The sequence below is a fragment of the Hemiscyllium ocellatum genome, chromosome 33 (assembly GCF_020745735.1).
Source record: "Hemiscyllium ocellatum isolate sHemOce1 chromosome 33, sHemOce1.pat.X.cur, whole genome shotgun sequence".
NCBI lineage: Eukaryota > Metazoa > Chordata > Chondrichthyes > Orectolobiformes > Hemiscylliidae > Hemiscyllium > Hemiscyllium ocellatum.
Genome location: NC_083433.1, coordinates 25405895 through 25428854, shown reverse-complemented (window position 1 = coordinate 25428854; position 22960 = coordinate 25405895). Strand labels below are relative to the sequence as shown.

Genomic DNA, 22960 nt, shown 5'->3' with positions numbered 1-22960 from the left:
ACAGATGCTGGAGATCAGAGCTGAAAATATGTTGCTGGAAAAGCGCAGCAGGTCAGGCAGCATCCAAAGAGCAGGAGATTCAACGTTTCGGGCATACCCCCTTTGGTCCTTTTCTGAAGAAGGGCTTATGCCCGAAACGTCGAATCTCCTGCTCTTTGGATGCTGCCTGACCTGCTGCGCTTTTCCAGCAACAGCTGAAAATCGCAGCTTTATCAGGAAGGGCTTATGCTCGAAACGTCGAATTCCCTATTCCTGAGATGCTGCCTAACCTGCTGTGCTTTAACCAGCAACACATTTTCAGCTGTGATCTCCAGCATCTGCAGACCTCATTTTTTACTTGAAGATTTTTTCCAGCAACACACAATTTAGGAATGAGTTGGATTCTGTAAAGGGAGGGGAACCTTCAGATCATTCTGGATTACTAAATTGGACACTTAGATACTAGAAAGTGTGATCAAATCAATTGAATGTATAAGGTTAGAAATTGATCTTGGTCAGTGGTGCAAAATCGGTAGTATTGGAGATATTTTTAATCAACCTGTTCAAAGATATTATTAAACACATTTGAAGCAGAAGGGTCACTGGATTTGAAACTTAATTCTGTTTTTCTCTCTATAGATACTTTAGAACTGCCAAGTTCCTCCAGCAAATTTTGTTTTTGTTTCAGATTTGTTTGCAATTTTTGTCAGCAGTTCTTTGTTTTATGTTAAGGCAAATGAGAGGATGCCCTTTTTTCAGTTAAAATGGACTAAAAAGGTCAGCAGGTTTGGCTAAAATTATGCAAGACTCTAGTGAGACCATAGCTGGAATACTGTGAACAGTTGTGTTTGCCTTATTGGAGGAAAGATATACTGGCATTGGAGACAGTACAGAGCAGGTTCATGAGGTTGATTTCTGGAATATGAAGGGGCTATATGAGAAGCTGCTGAGTAGGATGGGTCTGTATTCATTGAAGTTTAGAAGATGAGACGCAACCTTAATGAAATATACAAGAATCTTAGGATACTTGATAGGATAGATGTGGAGGGGAGAATGCAGGACGAGATGGCATAGTCTCATAATAAAGGATCATCCATTTAAAACAGAGATGAGGAGTTTTTTTTCTAACAGTGGATTTGTGGAATTCATTATTGGAGAACGATATGGAGGCTGAGCCATTAAGTTTATCTGAAACTGACAGAGAGTAAGATTCTATTCTCTCAGATAGAATAGGTTGAGATTTTTAATCAGTAAGGGTTTTAGGGAAAAGGCAGTTAAGTGGAGTTGAGGTTTATGAGATCAGTCATGGTCTCATTGAATTGCAGAGCAGTTTTGATGGCTGAATACTTCTACTCTTACCTGGTCAAGCCTACATGTGACTCCAGAGCTCCAGTAATATGGTTATCTCTTGACTTCTCTCTCATAATTAGGGATAGACAGGAGATGCTGGCACAACCAGATTTGCTCACATCCCATCTACGAATAAAATATAAATTAAGGCTAAGTAAGTCAGGAGCTACCAATCCCCTAAATTTTGTTTACAATCCAGTGTCCTTCTCTGTTGGTCGGACGAGATGTCGTTCAATCAAGTCCATATGACTGCGACACAAGCCGCTTTCTCGGCTCTCCCTCTCTAGGAGGGAGACATCAGTCTGTGGGAGTGGCTGCTCTTCCGACAGCGGGTGGATCTTTTTCTTACTATTGGTTATACGTGCTGTCACTCAACTATCAATGCACTCATATACTGGTGAGCAGCGATGACGTTGGCGTTATGGGCGGGGTTTCGGGTGTTGCCCAAACGGTTGGTTCGCGAGCTGCAGTTCGAGAGCTCGAGCGAAGCAGACAATCGTGAAGGACGGAGAGGTGTTTTTTTAAAAATTTGATTAAAAAAAATAAGTGAAGTTCATTTATTTCCACAGATTATAATTCAGGTAGGTGAGAACATTCGAAAAATACCTGGTTTACGAAGATCAGAGACAGTTTTAAAAAAAACCTCGTTTTTGGTCCATTTCTTAAAGCGGAAAAGGCAGAGAAACCAGGAAGAGAGTCAGACACCGGGTTGGGCCGGCGCGCTCGCCATAGGCAATTTCATTCCTATCAAATTTAAGTATGTTTTTCTTTTAAGAATTAGAAGTTCGGAGGATAGCCTTGTTCTAACGATTCACTTTATTGGGAAGGTTTTTTTTAAAATCAAGGTTTTTAATTTATAAAATCGAGTTTTTTTGGAGTTACTGAGCTGGATGGTTAATGCATGTAGTATAAATATCTTTATAATTTTCAAACTCGTGCTAGTCAGGCGACAGGTAACATGGAAACCGTCTTTCGCGTTGCAGTCCGTCTAGAAATGGGCTTGGCTTCCGTTTCTTCGGTTGTATGAACTTCTTATGTGATTTTTCTCCGTCCAAAATTCCCTCCTTCCTCGAATAACTATGGTAAGATTGCAATTAAAATTTGATTACGTCCCTGAGCGTGGAATGCTGGTTAAAGACAGTATTTCATTGACTTAATACAGAGCAGAATAATCGTCTCTTATGTACATAAAATACTTTTAGTATCACTTAACTTGCACAATTATGTTCCACAACATTTAATGAAAAACAGTTTTTATGAAATCTTAAACTTTGAATTCTCCTCATTCTTCAAAATTCAGTTATAGCCTAAGTGCCCATCCCACTATTTTTTTTAAAAAAGTCAGTACCCTAAGGACAGTAATTGACTTGTTTCTGACAAGTGAAAATAATGTATGAAATGGTATGATACCCAACAGTTCATTCCAAAAGTGAAGGCATAAGGAAAGTATGAAATGTAAGTTATATAATTTTGCTCTTTATTTAAACAGGAATTATGTTCAAAGAAAGCACGCTAGTGCATCTAGAAAATTAGTCTGGAAGTAATGTACCACTTTTGAATACTTTTTAAAATGGCTAGATTTTAGTTAAATTGTTAATTGGGTTAATTACATTTTCCCTAAGTTTGGTAATGATGGTTTAAAGGGAGTAAGTTGAGATAATGTGTACATTATTTACCTGAAAGTACTGCAGATGACTTCATTAAATTACTTTGCTTGTGTGATAGCTGCTTTACCTTTTAAAGATTCTTAGGGCTTCAGTGCATGAACCAAAACCCCACCCAGTTCAAAGTGTAAAACAGTAATGTAAGTTAAGAATGACTCATGGAGAAGTGTGCTGATGACTTCCAAAAGCTTTCCCGTTAGCTGGCTAGTAACTTTTCTGGAATTTGGAAACGTTACTGCTTTAAAAATAGTCTGGTAGTTTATCCTGCCTGCTGGTGAAGGATGCATTTTTAAAAGGCTAAGAATATCGAAACAAGCTTGAATATTTCTGAAATGCCTACTGTGTTGTTTTCTCATTCTATGAATAATACAGCAGTGAAATGCTTGCCAAGGATCACTTGCCTCTTGCTTTCATCTCCAATAGTGTGAAATGGAGCAAGCTTTCCTCCATAATATTTTCAGTGAGAATTCCTTTGCTCACATTCTGTCACTAACTTTTATTCACCCATCATTAGGGCGGCGCAGTGGCACAGTGGTTAGCACTGCTGCCTCACAGTGCCAGAGACCTGGGTTCAATTCCTGCCTCAGGCGATTGACTGTGGAGTTTGCATGCGTGTCTGTGTGGGTTTCCTCCGGGTGCTCCGGTTTCCTCCCATAGTCCAAAAATGCGTGGGTCAGGTGAATTGGCCATGCTAAATTGCCCCTGATGTTTGGTAAGGGGTAAATGTTGGGGTATGGGTGGATTGCACTTCGGCTGGTCGGTGTGGACTTGTTGGGCCGAAGGGCCTGTTTCCACACTGTAAGTAATCTAAAAATCACCATTGAACTATATTGACTTCTGGTTTTGCAATGCTTCTATTTGAAAGTCATCATCTTTACTTTTAAGTCCTTCCAAACTGTGAATGCTTGATCTCTAGCACTACAGACTTCAGATTTCTGCACGCTTCTTGTGTCTCTAGTTTTTTTCATCCCTGTGCCATTTTAACATTTGGCTGCCTGAGCCCTCAACTGTGGAATTCTCTCCTTCAGCTACTTGTCCTGTGTACCTTTTCCTCTCTTCACCACCCACTCCCCTCCAAGCTCTCCTTATTTATTTGAGGCACTTTATGAAAACCATCCTCTTGTCTCTCTTAATCCCTTGTATAACTCTGTCAAAAGTTTGTAAGTAGTGTTCCTGTGAAGCATCTTGGAATGCTTCATTATGTTAAAGTACCAAAATAAAATGGTTAAGAAGATTTAGACCATTTAAATTGCAGTATATTTTTCAAAATGTTCTTGTAAAATCTCAATATTGTCAATGGGGAGATTACCCTGCTACCTATTTGAGAATGTGATGAATTGAACCAGAATTTACTGCTATAAAAAGGCACATTTTCAAATGTGACAAAGGACATTTTCTTTGGCGTTTCAGAAGGTACTTAAATCTTGTAATTTGGGCATTTTTATAATTAGAAGTTTTAACTCCATTATCTATCTTAGCTTCATGAAATCATTTGGTGGAAAGTCAATTAAATACTCCATTTGAAATTTCTAAGCAATTTATTGTTTATATACAAGAGTAGTTTCTGGGCAACTTATTTTCTGGATGCTCACACTTGGAGGAGGAGTTTGGTAGTCAAAAATAGAACTGTAATATAACGTTTTCATAAAATAGAACTGGTAACTTATTAAAAAAAAATCAGATCTGGATATCTTGAATGTAACAAGCTAAAGGTGTAGGTGACAACATTGCCATATACTGTCAATATACAAATAATCTAAACTCCTTTTTTATCTTGTGTGGCTTCCAAGTTCCTCAGGCATTAAGGTGTGGCAGGGCGCTTAGGAATGTAGAGCAGTGTTTTGACTCGTCCATGACAGACGTTTCATGTTTTTTTTTGCACTATATTGCTTTGTTTCATTCGAGAAAAGCTTTTTTTTTGTAGGGTGCAGAAGAATGGAAAATGTGAAGGGTTTTTTTAAAAAAAAAGGAGTTGGATAGAATTTTAATGATATTGGGCTCTGTATTCTGCTAAAGTTTCAGTGTACCATTTTTTTAAAGCTTTTTTTGATATTTAAGATGTGTCTAAGAACTGAATTGTGGAAAGCTGTTAAAATGAAGGGAGTGTGCAAACAATAAAAGGGGAATGGACCTTATGTTTGCACTTGGTCTTTTAGTGGTATCATCATTTAAGCTCTTTTGTGAAGTCTTCAGTTAGCTGAAACTTGACTAGATGAGTAATATTGAGACTGATGTAGGTTAGAAATTGTGTACACAAATGAGTGGTTACAAGGATACTCCAACATGCATAAGACACAAGTTATGAATTGTTGAAATGTGCATTAGCAAAAGTACTGAAGAAGCTCAACACAGTTGGCGCAGAGGAGGTTTGCTGGTTCTCAAGCTGTTATCTTCAGCTCCAAGTCATACGCCATCTTTGGTGGGTCTAAAATTCTCCACTGAACAGCTGTCACATACGTCATGCCTACAAAAAGAAAAGACAGCCCTCCATTAGCACATCAGGGCAACTAGGGATGGGCAGCAAATGCAGTCTACGTATTTTCTACATAATGATGGTACACAACTATGGCCACCATTGTGGATAATGTAAATGAAATAGAATCAGGATATCGGTACCCTGCAGGATTATGGACAGAATCCGATTTATTGTTTTAGGTTTGAAAGCCTTCAGATTATTGAAGGTTCTCATTTCCTTATTCTTATCATCTTTCCTCACTTCTCTGCACACAGTTGATCTAATATATTTGGATTTCCAGGAGGTTTGACAAGTCACAATAATGGCTACTTAAGATAAAAACCCATGGTAGTACATTACCATGGATACAAGATTGACTAAGTAACAGAAGACAGATTTGGAATAAGGCAGCCACTTTCATGATGGCAACCTGTAATTGTTGCAGGGATCCGTGCAAGGGAACGAAGTCTTTTGTTTATATGTGTGTGTGTGTTTTTTATATCTTATTTTCACTTTAAACAATCAAAGTGGGTGACACGGTGACTCAGTGGGAAGCACTGCTGCCTCACATCACCAGTGATCTGGATTTGATTCCAGTCTTTGGCAATTGTCTGTGTACAATTTGCAGATCCTCCCCATGTCTGCATGGGTTTCCTCCAGATGCTCTGGTTTCCTCCCATAATCCAAAGATGTGCAAGTTAGCTGATCTGGCCGCATTAAATTGCTCATAGTGTTCGGAGATGGAGAGTTTAGGTGCATTAGTCAGGGTAGGGCAATGGGTCAGGTTGGATTACTCTTCAGAGGGTCACTGTGGACTTGGGCTGAAGGGCCTGTTCCCACACTGTGGGGATTCTATTCTATTCTATTCTGTTTGTGGATGATGTGGTGAAGATAGTCTACTGTGGGGTATTGATATGAAGCAAGTGGGCAAAAGCTCAGCAGATAGTGTGGAAATGAGTAATATGCATTTTAGCAGGAAGAATGAAGCTGAATATTATTTAAATAGACTGCAGAAAATTACTGCACAAAAGGATTTGGGAATTGTGGATAGACAATAAGTTTCTTATAGGTTCGTGGGAGGCAGGAAGGCAAATGGCCTTTAATTTCAATGGGACTGGAATATAAAAATTAGGAAATCACGCTAAGACTAAACAAGGCATTGATGTTATGGAGGTAATCTAGACCCTAATTTAATTCCTTTTTTCAAAAAGGAATGTGTAAGTTGCTGTGCTCCAGATATGATTTGATTGGCCCTCCACTAAGTTTTATTCTTGCAGCAAGTTAAATACGAAAGAATTGGCATAACCTTACTCTATTGATATACTTAACAAAATAATGCAATATTTAACCACTGTTTATCACTATTTATCAGCAAGTTCCAAGATAGGTAGCATCCCATTAATAAACACCCTTGGCAAAGGCAATTCAGCAACACAGTTGTTATTCTAATCTGTCTCTTTCTAGTTCAGTAGAAAGAAGAAAATTTTGATTTTTGTAAAAAGGAAGCCTCTCTATCTAAAACTCAACTTTAGCAGCTGCAAGCTCAAGCTTTCGGCACCAACAGCCAGCAAAAATAATACACGTTAATTAGATGACCTTGTGATTTAACTATGCTCTGAAACTACTGTATTGTGAATGATTTGTTTAGTCATTTTAAGCTATGAACTTAGTGTCTTGTATCAGTTATTCAGTCTGGTTTTGGTTATTAAAGTCTGATTTTAGAAGTGTTTGGGATTAATTTTAAGTGTCACTGAGTACTTAAATTTTACAGTTATGAATACAGGGACAGGGAAGCTGTTCTGATTTAGCTCTCTGTCTCCATGTTGTAACAATTTCAGAAAACTACACTGGCATTGGAAATACAGAGAATTCACTTGGTTACTTCTCTATATCGGGGATTATCCTCCAAGATGAGGCTTGGCCTGTATTCGGTGGAGTTTAGAAGAATGAGAAGCAACTTTATTGAAACGTACAAGATTCTTGGGACTTGACAGATGTGGAAGAAATGTTCTCCTTGAGGGAGAATCTAGGACGAGAGAGGGTTCAGAAAAGATTTACATGGATGTTGCCAGGGTTGGAGGATTTGAGCTTTATGGAGAGGCTGAACAGACTGGAGCTGTTTTCCCTTGAGCATCGGAGGTTGAGGGGTGACCTTATCGAGGTTTACAAAATTGAGGGGCACGGATAGGGTAAATAGACAAGGTCTGAAAATGTGTTGCTGGTTAAAGCACAGCAGGTTAGGCAGCATCCAAGGAACAGGAAATTCGACGTTTCGGGCCAGAGCCCTTCATCAGGAATGAGGAGTGTGTGCCAGGCAGGCTAAGATAAAAAGTAGGGAGGAGGGACTTGAGGGAGGGGCGATGGAGATGCGATAGGTGGAAGGAGGTCAAGGTGAGGGTGATAGGCCGGAGTGGGGTGGGGGTGGAGAGGTCAGGAAGAAGATTGCAGGTTAGGAAGGCGGTGCTGAGTTTGAGGGAATCGACTGAGACAAGGTGGGGGGAGGGGAAATGAGGAAACTGGAGAAATCTGAGTTCATCCCTTGTGGTTGGAGGGTTCCCAGGCAGAAGAGGAGGCCCTCTTCCTCCAACCGTCGTGTTATGTTCTGGCGATGGAGTAAAGTGTTAAGTGGTCCTCCAAAAGCTTGTACTTAATAAAATTTTGGTTGTTCACAGAAGTTGGTATATTGCAGTTGCATCAAATTTGCAAGAATCTCAAGAAAAAGAACCAAACAATCCATGCCAACCAGAAATCCTAATCTAATCTAGTCCCATTTGCCAGCATCTGGCCCATATCCCTCTAAATCCTTGCTATTCATACACCCATCCAGATACCTGTTACATGTTGTAATTGTACCAGCCTCCGCCACTCTTTCTGGCAGCTCATTCTATAAACGCACTACCCTTTGTGAAAAACATCTTCCTTGGGCCCCTTTTTATGTCTTTCCCCTCCCACCCTAAACCTGTGGCTTCCAGTTCTGGACCCTTTCCCCTTCTTCCCTCTCTTTCCCCCCCCCTGCCCCCCCCCCCCCCCCCCCCCCCCCCCCCCCCCCCCCCCCCCGCTCCGGGAAGAGTCTTTTTCTGTTTCCTGTCCATGCTCCTATAAAGCTCTATAAGGTCATCGCTCGGTCTCCAGCGCTCCAGGGAAAGCAGCCCTGGATATTCAGCCTCTCCCTAGAGCTCAAATCCTCCAACCCTGGCAACAACCGTGTAAATCTTTTCTGAACCCTTTCAGTTTCACAGCATCCTTCCAATAGGAATTGCTTGCGATATTCCAAAAGTGGCCTAACCAATGTCTTGTCCAGCCACAGCATGACCTCCCAAGTTCTATACTCTATGCTCTGATCAATAAAGGAAAGCATATCAATTGCCGCCTTTACTATCCTATCTCCTTGTGATTTTATAAACTTAGACAAGGTCAATCCCTTAGCCTCCGATGCTCTTAGAAAAACAGCCCCAGCCTATTCAATCTCTCCCAATAGCTCAAAACCGACAACCCTGGCAACATCTTTGTAAATCTTTCCTGAACGCTTTCAAGTTTCACAACATCCTTACAATAGGAGGAAGACCAGAATTGCACCAATATTCCAAAATGTCCTAACTAATGTCCTGTACAGTCACAGCATGACCTCCCAACTCCTGTACTCAATACTTTGACCGATAAAGGAAAGCATACCAAACATCGCTTTTTACTGTTCTATCCATCTGCGACTCCACTTTCAAGGAACGATGAACCTGAGCTCCAAGGTCTTTGTTCAGCAACACTCCCCTGGATCTTACCATTAACTCCCGCTAAGATTTACTTTTCCAAAATGGAGCACCTCCCATTTATCAAAATTAAACTCCATCTGCCATTCCTCAGCCCATTGGCCCATTTGATCACGATTCCATTGTAATCTGAGGCAACCTTCTGTGCTATCCACTACACCTCCAATTTTGGTGTCACCTGCAAACTTACTAACTATACCTCCTATGTTCACATCCAAATCATTGATCTAAATGATGAAAAGTAGAGGACCCAGCACTAATCCTTGGCACACCACTGGTCACAGGCCTCCAATCTGAAAGGCAACTCTTTTACCTTTTTGAGCTAGTTCTATATCCAAATGCTCATTCTGTGAAATTTATTAGTGAAATACTGCTCCCAGTGTTTGGACTGCAATAGGATTCTCCTGTAGAATTATGCTGTATATGTATAGTGGCTCTGTCAAGTAGTTGCAATATTGTTTGCAGGTAAAGGTTGTAAAGAATGCTACCTAAGTACAGCTATTGTTTAGATGAGAGAAACTTTTGTATATATTATGTTTGAGATCTTCTGTCCATTGGTGTTGAATATTTATTATAGGAGAAAGGAGAGGATGGAAAGTAGTCTTGTAATACATGAATATGCTCAAACATATATTGACTTGTATTTTGCCATACACTAAACAGATGGTGTTTGGAAAGATTCCCTTGGTATGTTAAGTCAAATCTCCTAGAGGAGCTAGATGACTGGGGCATAAAGCAGCGAGGCTACCATTAATAGCATGATATAGAATAATTTAAATCCTGTTTTGAAATATATCATAGAGATGCTTATCCTAATTGTATTCCCAGCTATTTGGAACTTTGAATGTTACACAAAAATACATTTTTTTGAGCAAAAACTGCTTATTTGTGTAATTTTATGATTAATTCACAAGCTTAATATGAGTAAGATACACATCTGCAGAATTTAATGAGTTGAGGTATAAACTTGAGTAACCTAATTTTGTTTTTATTGCTTACTGTCCTAATCAAATTATCCTATTAATATTGTGGGACAAGAATTGGTTCACTTCATAGCAGATCAAACTATGTTGCAACTTTGATCCCATCTAGATGTTTATAGCCAGTTTAATGTTTTTTTTAGGATGTTTGTGGCTCAGCACACTATTTTTGAGTTTGAAAAATTGTTATAAAACTGTTGAATAAACATTAACATTTATCTGCATGGTACTCAGTTTTGTAGTAATCATGCCATCAAACTTTTGTTTAAAATAAAGGCCTAAACTGAGAGTGCTTGTTGTTGACACATTATATTTTCTTTTGGTTTGCCAAAACCATAGGAACCCATCAAGCGTAATTTGGTCATTCAAATTCACTGAAAGAAATGAATATAAAGTTTCTTTGTGCATTGTATGCTTAAATTTTGATAGAATCATACAATATGATTCCTACAGTATGGAAGCATTCGGTCCATCAAGTCTATGCAGACCCCTGAGCATTCCACCCAGACCCACCTCCCTACCCTATCTCTGTAACCCTGCATTTCCCACAGCCAATCCACCTAACTTGTACATCTTTGGACTGTGGAAGGAAACTAGAGCAGATTAGGGAGAATATTGCAAACTCTCTACCATCACTCTCGTGTGGAATTGAACCCACTGTGAAGCAACAGTGCTAACTACTGAGCCACTGTGCTGACCTTTTATTAGTTTGGCTCCATACCAGAGGCAGATGTGTTTGAGCCAACTTCAGGATTTGTTATATAATCTAGATTCTGATCAGTTTTACCATTTCATTAAGTTCATGGCTATCATATACCTCAAATCTGTGTTTCCTGTCTTTACTCCATGTTTCATAATAATACTTTGGCATTTAGATGTGTACTTGCAATCCCAAAGCATGCGACCTTGTGGAGTTAGGATAGTTAGGTGGTTGATTTTTGATTGACGCAGACTCACTGGGCTGAAGGCCTTTTGCTGTGCTGTAGACCTCTGACTCTGATACTCGCGCCTAATAATTCACCTAGTTATGGGAGTGCTCCAGACTTCCATAGCCCTTTTTGTGAAGAGCTGACGTTGTCATTCTGTATGGGCTTTTACCAAATTTATAGCTCTTTGCTTTGCTTTGGGCTATTTCACTAGAGTTCAGTATTATATAGTGTGGAAGGAAACCAACCAGAATATCATATTTGTGCTGGCTGAGAGCACTATCCAACCTAATATAATTTTCCAGGTCTTGTTCTGTAGCCCTATAGGTAGTGGTATTTCTAATGTGTTATCACATTTGTGGATGTACTTTCTGTCTGTCATGTTTTTTCAGATAGTGTTTCCAATCTCCTTCACCCTCTGGGTGAAAAATAATTTCCTTAACTCCCTTCTAATCATTTGACTATTGACTCTGGGATTGGGGGGAGGCAGTGGACTGTTAGTATTATCGCTGAACAGTTAATTCAGTGGCCCAGGTAATATTTAGGGGACATGGATTCAAACCCTGCCATGGCAGATGCTGAAATTTGAATTTAATAAAATCTGGAATTAAAGGGCTAATGATGACCATGAAACCACTTTCAATTGTTGGGGGAAAACCCAGATGGTTTACTAACATTCTTTTAGGGAAGAAAAATGTTTTCCCTACTTGGTCTGGCTTTCAGTTTACAAGTACAGTCCTGGTTGAAATAAATAGTAGTGATGCTATCACTGACAATTATGAGCAAATGTGCATGCTTACTACGGAATGGACAGTGCCAAACACATGATGTCATTAGGTAGTGTGTACATACGGCGTTATGCACAAATGCAGGAAAGCATGCATGGTTTTGAAGCAGTCTTCAGTGGTGGGCACCATCGAGTTGTCCAATACTGATCTACTCTAATTCCATTTCTTAGTATTTGTCTGCTATGATGTTGCAAGTCTTCATCTAAATATTGAGTCGTACAGCATGGAAACAGATCCTTTCTGACCATGTTCCCAAACTAATCTAGTCCCACTTGCCTGCATTTGGCCCGTATACCCGATCTTTCCTGTTCTTGTACTTATCCATTAGTCTTTTAAACCTTGTAACTGTACCTGCATCCACCACTTCCTCTGGCAGTTCACTCCACACACAAACCACAAGTTACTCCTCATGTTCTTTTCAAAACTCTCTGCTGTCGTACTAAAAATATACCCCTAGTTTTGAGCTTCCTTCACTCTTGGAGCAAAGATCATTGCTCGTTCACCTTATGTATGCCCCTCATGACTTTATAAACCTCTACAAGGTCACCCCTCAACTTCCCAGGCTTCAATGAAAGAAGTCCCAGCCTCTTTAACTCAAGCTCTCCGATCTGAGCAACATCTGGTAAATCTTTTCTGAATGCTCCAATTTAATATTAATCTTCCTATAAATAGGGTGACTAGAACTCCATGCACTACTCCAGAAGAGGCCTCGCCAACATCCTGTACAACCTCAACATGACATGCCAATCTTGTACTCAAAGTACTGAACAATGATGGCAAACGAGCTAAATGTCTACCTGTGCTGCAACTTTAAAATAAAGTACTTGAGCCCCTAGGGGTCTCTGTTCTGCAACACTACAGAGGACCAACCATTAATTGTATAAATCCTGTCCTTCTTTGCAGTACCTTTTTTATTTATCCAAACTAAACTCCACCTGCCACTCCTCAGCACATTGGTCCAGTTGATCAAGGTCTCCTTGTAATTGTAGATAACATTCTTCACTGTCCACTTTACCACCAGTTTTGATGCCATCTGAAAACTTACTAACCATGCCTCCTATATTCTTCTCCCAAGCCATTCTTATAAATGAACAAAAGTAGACCCAGTACTGATCCTGTGGAACACTACTGGTCGCAGACCTCCAGTCTGGGAAAACAACTTTGCACATCACCTTCTGTCTCCTACCATCAAGCCAATTTTATGTCAAATTGGCAAGCTCACCCTGAATCCGTTGTGTTCTAATTTACTTTTATTTTGAGTGAAGTGGAGAGGGGAAGTGGGTGTTGGGGCAAGGCAGAGAATGGTGGAGTGGTGGTGGTGGTAGTGGGTGGGTGGGTGGAGAGAGGGAGAGGGGTTGCTGGTTACAGAGCAGGGCTAATATGAAGTCCTGCCAGTCAACTCCCTGTTTCCTGAACAGCTTGGCTATAGGCTGCAGAATGTCAAAGCGCTCAAACAGACAGCAACTTGTTGCCATCAGACACTACACCCAGCACAGAGGATTCATGTCTTCACATATATGTGCCCTTATCAGCAACATACGAACCAAAGCATTTACTCTGGTTCATCTGTAAATGAAAACCTTAGCAGAAATGACATTCCTAGGTGGCATAAACATCTGGAGCAGATCTTGATCTCAACATCTGGGGCAGGCAGTATTGATTGCCTTTGGTTGTCCTTTCAGCCTCCATATTGTAATGGCTCCTATCTCTGTGATGATACTGTATCTTTTAAGTGATATGTTCTGCCCTGTTCTCCATAGAGGGGTATTGTCACAATGATGTCAAAATGGCTCCCTTCATTCATACAGTTGGTAAACAGTTTTGAGTTCTCCAAGTCTTTTTTAAAAGAATCAGCAGTTGGCAGCAACAGGCTCTCTCCAAACCAAAAGTATTTTGCTTTTGTGTTCAGTTAGTTGGTGTCTTTTACTGACTGTTGGAGCTAAAAGCTTGAATTCTCTAGGGTGACATCTTAGACTGGAAGGTTTCCTTTGAAAAATCAAGAGTGAGATTGTTTCTTTCTTCTAAATTGGAGTGAGACAGCATGTGAGAATAATAACTGCTAAATTGCTTTTGTCTAAGGTGTGCTAATTAGATGCTGCTGAGACTGGAACAGTTGATTAGTAATTAAACAATACATTATCTTGTTAAGGATTGCAATAAAGTTGTGTCAAATATTTTTGTAAAAATAAAGTATGGTCTGTTAAACCTTTAGAGGTGGACCAGTCAAATTATATTTTTAACGAGTGCCTTATGCTTGTGCTCTGTCTGTCTGGTTGTCTTCTCCTCTCTCTTCCTTCTTCCCCCCCCCCCCCAACCAAGGATATTGACTTGGTTAGGAAATCAGTTGAGTGGTACCCTGAAAGGCAGGGATGATGTTAGAATCATTGCTAGAAATGCAGCTTCCCCAACATGTGGATAACTTCAATTTTTTTAAAATTTCAGGTCTCCAGTTCATAGTCATCATGGCTGGACGAGATGCAGAGCGGTATCTTTATGTAGACAAAAATGTCATCAATAACCCATTGACACAAGCTGATTGGGCAGCAAAAAAACTGGTGTGGGTGCCCTCAGAACGTCATGGATTTGAGGCTGCAAGCCTCAAGGAGGACCTGGGTGATGAGGCATTAGTTGAATTGGTAGAAAATGGCAAAAAAGTCAAAATCAATAAGGATGACATCCAGAAGATGAACCCACCCAAGTTCTCCAAGGTTGAAGACATGGCAGAGCTCACTTGTCTGAATGAGGCTTCTGTACTGCACAATTTGAAAGAACGTTACTACTCAGGGCTAATCTATGTAAGTACTTATTTAACAGTTACTCAATTTTTATTAAATTTTATGACATTGTTCAGTGATTATCTTTTGCCGTCCTAATATATATTTTCAATCTGTATTCTGAGTATTTCTGATTTATCAGCATACAAGGCAGGGGAAACAAAATCACTGGCCTGCAAGCTTGTCTCCTTTTCTTGGTGAAATATATATCAAACCATATCAGTCAACTCTTTCCCTTTTGGGAGGGAAAGATAGATTAGCTCTGGGCACTTTTTTTTCCCAAACCTTGAAGATATTTAATAAAGTTGCATGGTGAATGTTTTCACTAGTCCCTATTAACTCAGCAATCTTCTGTAGCACCATGTAATTTGATGTAAGGAAGTGAAGCAAGTCCATACATTTTACAAAAGTTAATGTTTCCAAAGTGTGTGTAGTTTTTTTTCTTTATTTGGATGTGACTAGCAAAATCAGCATTTGCCTGTCTCTAACTGCCCTTAGAACTGAGCAACTTGCTTGACCATTTTGGATGGCAGGTTAAAAAATTAATCACACATTGGATCTGGAGGAGCATATGGATTGAATTTAAAAGAAGCAGATTTTCTTAGCCAAAGGACATTTGTGAACCAAAATTTTTTTTCAGCAATCTGATGATTTGGTCATGGTCAGCATTATTGAGACTAACTTTTAACATAAAATGATCAACTGAATTTAAATTCCATGAATTGCTGTTGTGGGATTTAAGCCCGTGACCTAAGCATTATGTTGGGTTTCTGGATTGCTAAAACATTGAAATTAATGCCACACCAACATCTGCCCCTGATGAAGCATACTTCCTAGCACCTTATTTTATAATCTGCAAAACCAAAGGAATTGTAAACCATTTGGCTCACTGTCTGTTTCCCCTGATCAGTAAGATCAGTGGCTGGTTTTCTGCCTTTTAGCACACACCATATCCCTTGATTCCCTTTTGTATTCAAATCTGTATGAAGTTTTGCCTTTCAATATATCTTGACAATGAAGTATCCATTCTGCTCTGGGATGGTGAATCCTAATGATTGCAACATTTTTCACTGAAGAAATTTCTTTATTTAGAACCTGACTGGCTGACTCCTTATTATAACACTGATTCTTGGTTCTAGGCTATCTATTTTTCCAAGGTCCAAACACCACCTAAAGGTTTTGGAGAAATACCCCCTTGCCATTCTTTGTTAATCTGTACTGATGGCATTAGTCCTTTTCCAATCTCATTTGAATAGGCCTTTTCTTTGGATGAAGCTTGTACTTTATTTTGCAGAAATTTTTAACTCAGTTTTTGAACGTTAAAAGCTCCAAGTCCCTTGTCCTTTCCAGATTAAAAAATCTATTAAATACGGGCATCGATCAAATAACTCTTCCTGTCTTTGGATATCCCGGACATTTGAGGGCACCAAAACAAAAAAGTATTTTTAATGTGGGCTAACTACTTGGCCCACAGAATCTGTTCTGCCATTGTAGTAGGTGATGGTCTAGTGATATTATTGCGATACAATTCATCCGGAGTCTCAAGTAATGTTCTGGTGACCTTGGTTCAAATCCTGCCACGAACCTCACAAGAATCTGGAATTGAGAGTTTAATTACCATGAAACCATGATTTTTTTTTTGTTTTTGAAGAATGCATCTAGTTCAATAACTTCATTTTAGGGAGAGAAACTACCATCCTTGCCTTGTCTGGATTGCATCTGACTCCAAACCCACAACAAATGTAGTTGACTCTTAACAGCCCTCAAATGGTATAGCAGGCTACTCACTTGTAACAACTGCTAGACTATCCGACAAAAAGAACTGTAACCGGACAGACCAGAGTATCAACTTAGATACTGGAAACAGCAATGGCAGAAATAGCTCTATATTCCTGTTCTTCTGACTAACCTGAGGGCTAGTGCCAAAATTGCGAGACTTGACTCTCAAGCTAGTTAAAGAACAGTCTAATATGGTATACACTCAGAATTGTACCTTTTTTATAAACAATATCCCAGATGTCACCATCATTATCCCTGGATATATCCTGCCTCATTGGCAGAAGAGGCCCAGCTGAGGTGATGACAGCGTTATACATTTGGGAGAGAGTTGCCCTGAGAATCCTTAATGTGGAATTTCTGACTGCATGAAGTTTCATGGCACCAGATCAAACATGGGCAAGGTAGCCTCCTGATTATTATGCATTATCTTCCCTTGGCTAATAATCATTGCTTCCCCAAGTGGAACAATTCTTGGAAGAAGTACTGAATTTGGCAAGGGTGCAGAATGTATTCTGGGAGGGAGATTTCAATGTCTTCCACTGAGACCGGTTTAGTCAATGGGAGGGATGTATCCAGCGGGTGGCTGACAGGAGTGGAAAGGAGGACAAGGGGCTGGAAAGGGAGTTGGGTGGTGGGAAGGGAGATTATTTGAAATCTAAGAACTCAATCTTGAGTCCTTCGGACTGCAGGCTGCCTGATGAAACAATTCCATAGTTTGTTTGGTCTCTCTGATATAGAGAAGACCACGTTCGGAGCACCAGACCCAGTTAACTAGGTTGGAGGAGAGGCAGGTGAACCTCTATCTCATCCGGAAGGACCATTTGGGGCCCTGAATGGAGATGAGGGGTGCTGTGACAGCAGGTTTTGCATCTTTTCCAGTTGCAAGGGAAGGTTTCTGGGAGTTTCGGGTGTCAGTGGGAAGAGCAGTACAAATCAAGGATTAGCAAATGGAACAGTCCTTGCTGAAGACAGAAGGGTCGGGAGGGGACGATGTCCTTGATGGCGAGGTCCAGTTGGGGTTGGCCGAAGTGTTTAAGATGATGTGTTGGATGCAGAGATTGGTGGGGTGGTAGCTGAGGAAAAGGGGGATCTCTGTCTTTGTCTTTGTGTGGGGTTAGAGAAGTGGAACAGGGAGTGGCAGACTGTCTGTCTGGATGATTTAAGTGACGAAAGCATGCTGTTTGAAATAGGTGGACATCTGGGATGCTTGGGAGTGTAATATCTCCATGTCTGAGCAGATGTGCTGGAGACAGAGGAATTTGGGAGAACTGGATGGAGTTCTTTGTAATATACTGAGTGGGTGGAGGTGTAGTCTAGGTAGTCATGAGAGTCTGTGGGTTTTGTAAACATCCATCTGAACACTGTCACATGAAATGAAAATTGAGAGGTCAAGAAAGGGGAGGGTGGTGTCAGAGATGGACCAAGTGAATTTGAGTGCGGGGTGGAACTTGTGGGTGAAGTCGATGAACTGGACTGCTCCAGTTCCGCCTGGGTGTTGGGCACTGCACCAATGCAGTCATTGATGTAACAGAAGAAGAGTTGGGGCACAGTGCCTGTGTAGGTACTGAGGGGATCTGTTTGACGTGGCCGACAAAGAGCTGGGGCCCATCTGATTGCCCATGGTCACCCCTTGGATTTGGAGGGAACGGAAGAAGTGAGGGTGTGGACTAGTTTGGCGAGGCACAGGAAGGTATTGGTGGATAGGAACTGATGGGTCTGTTGGTGAGGAAGAAGCTGAGGGCTTAAAAGAGGGGTGGACCCACCTTTGAAAACTAAGACAATAACCTAAAGGGGAAAGCCTCTTAATTTATTTAAAAAGGAGTGTGAGGGGTGTAATCCACAAGTAACAATTTATTTACCTAACTCTAACAGTGAACAAATTAACTTAACTATTAACAAACTGAACAATTTCACTCTAACAACTGTATAATGCATTCTTGCATTCCTGTATAATGCAAGATTCTAATGGTAGGATATTTCAATAAATACAAGTCCCACTTATATAAACACAATAGAAATTAGGCTCTGAAGGTATAGTCAGGTTACGCATCTTTCAGAATTTTGTCTTAGAACATACATGGAACATAGAAAAGTACTGCACATAACAGGCCCTTTGGTCCATGATGTGTTGAGGTTTAATCCTAATGTAAAATATAATAACTTAACCTATGCACCCCTCAATTCACTGCTATCCATGTGCATGTCCAGCAGTCACCTTAAATGTCCCGAATGACTCTGCTTCCACCACCACCTCTGGCAATGCATTCCATGCATTCACAACTCTCTGCGTAAAGAACCTACCTCTGACGTCTCCTCTATACCTTTCTCTTAATATCTTAAAACTATGACCCCTCGTACCAGTCGATCCTGCCCTGGGGAAAAGTCTCTGGCTACTGACTGTATCTACTCTACTCATTACCTTTGCATACCTCGATCAGGTCTCCCTCTTCCTCCTCCTACTCTCCAGAGAGAAAAGTCTGAGCTTATTCAATCTTTCTTCATAAGGCAAGTCTTCACTGATACTTTTGTCAGGAATATTTCATCTGTAGATTCTTCTCAGGAGTCTGTCCGATCACATGGATAGGTTGGAGTGGTGGTTAGAGGTAATGGGAATTTACAGGAGCAAGGGAATGTGATGGATGGCAGTTATAGGAAGGAAGAAAAAACATAGATACAGTCAGGTGGATGGGTTACCTCTAGGAAAAATGAGACAGGTAGTGTGGGAGTCTCCTGTAGCTATCCCTATCTCAAACTAGTATGCGGTTTTGGAAAATATAGGGGGTGATGGACTTTCTGGAATGTTGCACAAACAACCAAGTTTCCGGTACTGAGATTGTTTCTAATGTAACGAGGGTTCCAAGTGATCAGTTTGTGATAGGGGTCCCTCTAGTCAGGCACAGACAGATTGATTTCTCTCTGCCGCTGCAAAAACAGAATTGTGTTGCCTCCCTAGTACTAGGATCAAGGATATGTGTGCAGAATAGACTCAAAGGGGAGAGAGACCAGCAAGAAGTCATTGTGCACATTGGAGCAAATGACACAGGAAGGGAAAAAGATGAAATTCTGAAGGGAGAATATAGACGATCAGGCAAGAAGTTAAAAATGAGGTCCTCGAATGTAGTAATATCTGGATTACTCCTGGTGCCAAGAGCTAGTGAGGATAGGAAAGAGGAGATACAGCAAGTGAATGTGTCGCTGAGGAGTTGGTGCTGGAGAGAAGGGTTCACATTTTTTCTTTTTTGGATCATCAGAATCTCTTCTGGGGCAGAAGTGACCTGTACAGGTAACCCCTGCTTTCCGAATGTTCGCTTTACGCCAATTTGCTTTTACAAAAGAACAACTTTAGTACCTGTTTTCACTTATTGAAAGAGGATTTTATGAACAAGCGCACAACGAGAGTGGTACTGCCAAGCATCTTTCTCAGGAACTACACTCCACATCAAGTTGCCATAGCTTTGAACTGTGTGAGCATCTGTGCTTTATCTTTTTTTGTGTGTGCGCGTGCATCTGGTTAGCAAGATGTGTCCTAAGGTATCAGAAAAACCTAAGAGCTCAAGGCTGTTATGCTTAGCAGCATAAAACTGGACATAATTAAGTGTTTCAATCTTGATCAACAAAATAAAGACATTGTGCGTGTGTTGGACTTGCCTGTGTCTACCATTCTACTATTTGCACACAAAGAGAAAGTGGCTGAAGTTGCTATTAGTTTTTCTAGCAGCAAAGTGGTCTCTTTTAGTCAGCATCCAATAATGAATAAAATGGTAAGTCTATTGCTTGACTGGATTGATGGGCATACAAAGTGTGGTGTTCTGTTAAGTTGCCTCATACTTAAGGTGAAATCAGTCAGTCTTTTTAATTAGCTGAATCAAAGCACTGGGCGGTGGTGATGAAAGTGTTGCAAATGTGGAATTTAAAGGTAGCCATGGGTGATTAGATTTTTTTTTGAGGCAAGGGCAGTGTCATAGCTTAAAGGTTACTGGAGAGAGTGCTTTGGCTGATACTGAAGCTGCCAAAAAGTTCCCAGAAGAACTGAAGAAAATAATTACAAAAGGTTTTTGTATAAGCAAGTGTTTAATGGTGACGAAGTTGGAATTTATTGGAAAAAATTGCTAAGCAACACTTAATTCAATAGAAGAAAAGCAGGCTAATGGACACAAGGCATCGAAGGACAGGTTTACCCTAATGCACATTATTAACGCCACTGGTGATGCTGACCTTAGGCCTCTACTTGTGTACCATTCAAGAAATCTGAGGGCAATTAAAAACTTTGCTAAAAATAAACTTCCTGTTGTTTCATTCACATCCAAGTGGTTGGAATTGTCAAATGATTCTTTGAGTACGAATGGATACGTTAGTCCTTTTGTTGAAAGATACTCTCGAGAAAATAACTAGGATAATAGGTGAACTTGTGATTGTTGATAATTGTGTTGCTTACCCACCTAAGTATGGCGGTAATATTAGTGTTGTGTTCTGACCACCAAATATGTTGTTGCTGCAACCATGTGACCAAGGCCTAATAGCCACAATTAAGGCTTGCTTTACACAATGTGGTGTTTTATTGTAAATGCCATTGACAGATGGCAACTCTGAAGCATTTTTGCGAGATCTGGAAACTGCCAATTTTATATTGTGCTATCGCCAACCTTGGAGATGTTCTTGATTAGGCTAACGGTCTTTGAGAAATTGTTTGAAGAAAACTATCCTGAAGCAGTGAACGATTTTAAAGACTTCGAATCAGCAACAATAAATATGGCAATAATGACTTTGGCTAAGGAGGCTGGATTTGTGGAAGCTGACAAAGATGATGTTGAAGAGGTTTTGCAATCCCATGACCAAGAACTGACAGCTGAAGAGCTGATGCACTTGCAAGAGGAAAGGATACAAATCAAAACTGAACACAACAATAGTGAACAGCCCGAAAGTGAAGTCCTCCAGAAACTGAATATGAAGCACTTGCAAGAGATTTTTGCTATGATCAACAGTGCTGCAATGATTATGGAAAAGTGACTTTAATTTTGAAAGGGCTTGTAAATTTAGGGCAGGTTTGCAGATGTTTTGAGTGCCTATATAGAGAACTGTATGATAGAAAAATGCGTGAGGTTAAGCAGTCAAGCATATATTGTCTTATTTCAAGTCTTTGACAAACCTCGACCTTCAACATCCAGACAAGTAGGCATAGACGAAAGTGTGGATGTTAGTGACTTGCCTACCCTCCTGGATTCAGATGATGAGATGTTAATTGATCACCCTCTTCCCCTCTCTCCTATATTTTCCACCATCCCAACGTCCAGCCTTTACCTAATATGTTAGTGTTAGTTTAGGTCTTGTTACTTGGTATGATTTGGTAGATTTCTTTTGGGTCTGGGACGCTCAGAATTTTCCCATCTAAATTAATGGTAATTGCTTCGTTGCTTTATGCCATTTCAGCTTAACACTTTTTTTTGGAGAGCGGGGGACACCTGTATAAGAACAGATTGCACCTAAATTGGAATGGGACTAACATACTGACAGGGAGATTTGCTAGAGTTGTTCGGGAGGATTAGTATGCCTTAGTTTTAAAGGGTTGTCCCTTCACGCTGAGGCTGCCCTATCTTTTCTACTAGTGGAAATATCGTCTCCGTGTCCAGTAATGTAGGTGTGACTTGGGAAATTCTGAGGAAGGAGATTAATATGAAGCTGGTACAGTTGGGAAAGAGCAAGTTGAACAGTCAGGGTAGGCAGGAACTAAACAGAACAAAGTAGGACTGATAAATTTATTTCAGTGCAAAAGGCCTAATGGGAAATGCAGATGAACTCTGTGCAGAGATGGGGCTCAGGAGTGACCATGACTGATATGGTTTTCAATCCTGTTCTCCTGCCTTCTCCCTGTAACCCTTGATCCACTGACCTTTCAAGAACCAAGCAATCTGTCTTTAATATACACAATGACTTTGTTGCCACAACCTTTTTTTTGGTAATGAATTCCACAGATTCACCATCTTGCAGCTGAAGAAATTCTTCCTTGCCTTAGTTTTAAAGGGTTGTCCCTTCAATCTGAGGCTGTTCTATCTTTCCTACTAGTGGAAATATCATCATGTCCAGTCTATCCAGGCCTCTCAATATTCTGTAAGTTTCAATGAGATCATCTTTTCCTTTATTGCTTTTATAGTTATACTCTGGTTTTTAAAGGCTTCCCTTCCCACTAATCTCTCACTGTATGCTTTTTCTTTTGCTTTTATGCTGTCGCTTGTCAGCTGTGGATGTCTCTTCTGCCCCTTTTAATGTGTCTTCATCCTTTTGGATGAATTTCTACTCTCTTTTCCTCCTGAATGAGCCAGTCTACAGCACAGACACAGGCCCTTTGGTCCATGCTGGCCAAAATGTCTGATCATGCTAAGTCCATTTCTCTACATTTGGCCCATATCATCCTATACCTTTCCCCTCATGTATTTGTCCAAATGCCTTTAAAAGTTGTTAATGTACCTGCCTCAAACAAACATATCCACTGGCAGCTCATTCCAA

General features: G+C 40.4%; 1 protein-coding gene across 3 annotated transcripts in view; it reads left to right on the top strand.

The window, feature by feature from the left end:
* Window positions 1–1785: 1785 nt before the first annotated feature.
* LOC132831254 (myosin-9-like) overlaps window positions 1786–22960 on the top strand; it is a 176235-nt gene continuing 155060 nt past the window's right edge. The window contains exons 1-2 of one of the 3 annotated variants that reach the window (XM_060849272.1): window positions 1786–1910; window positions 14349–14701. In XM_060849272.1, coding sequence (XP_060705255.1) covers window positions 14369–14701 — 333 coding nt within the window. In that variant the 5' untranslated portion in view covers window positions 1786–1910; window positions 14349–14368. Of the gene's footprint in view, window positions 1911–2020; window positions 2087–14348; window positions 14702–22960 lie in introns of those variants that run through there. The other 2 variants (XM_060849274.1, XM_060849273.1) reach the window with 2 other exon arrangements.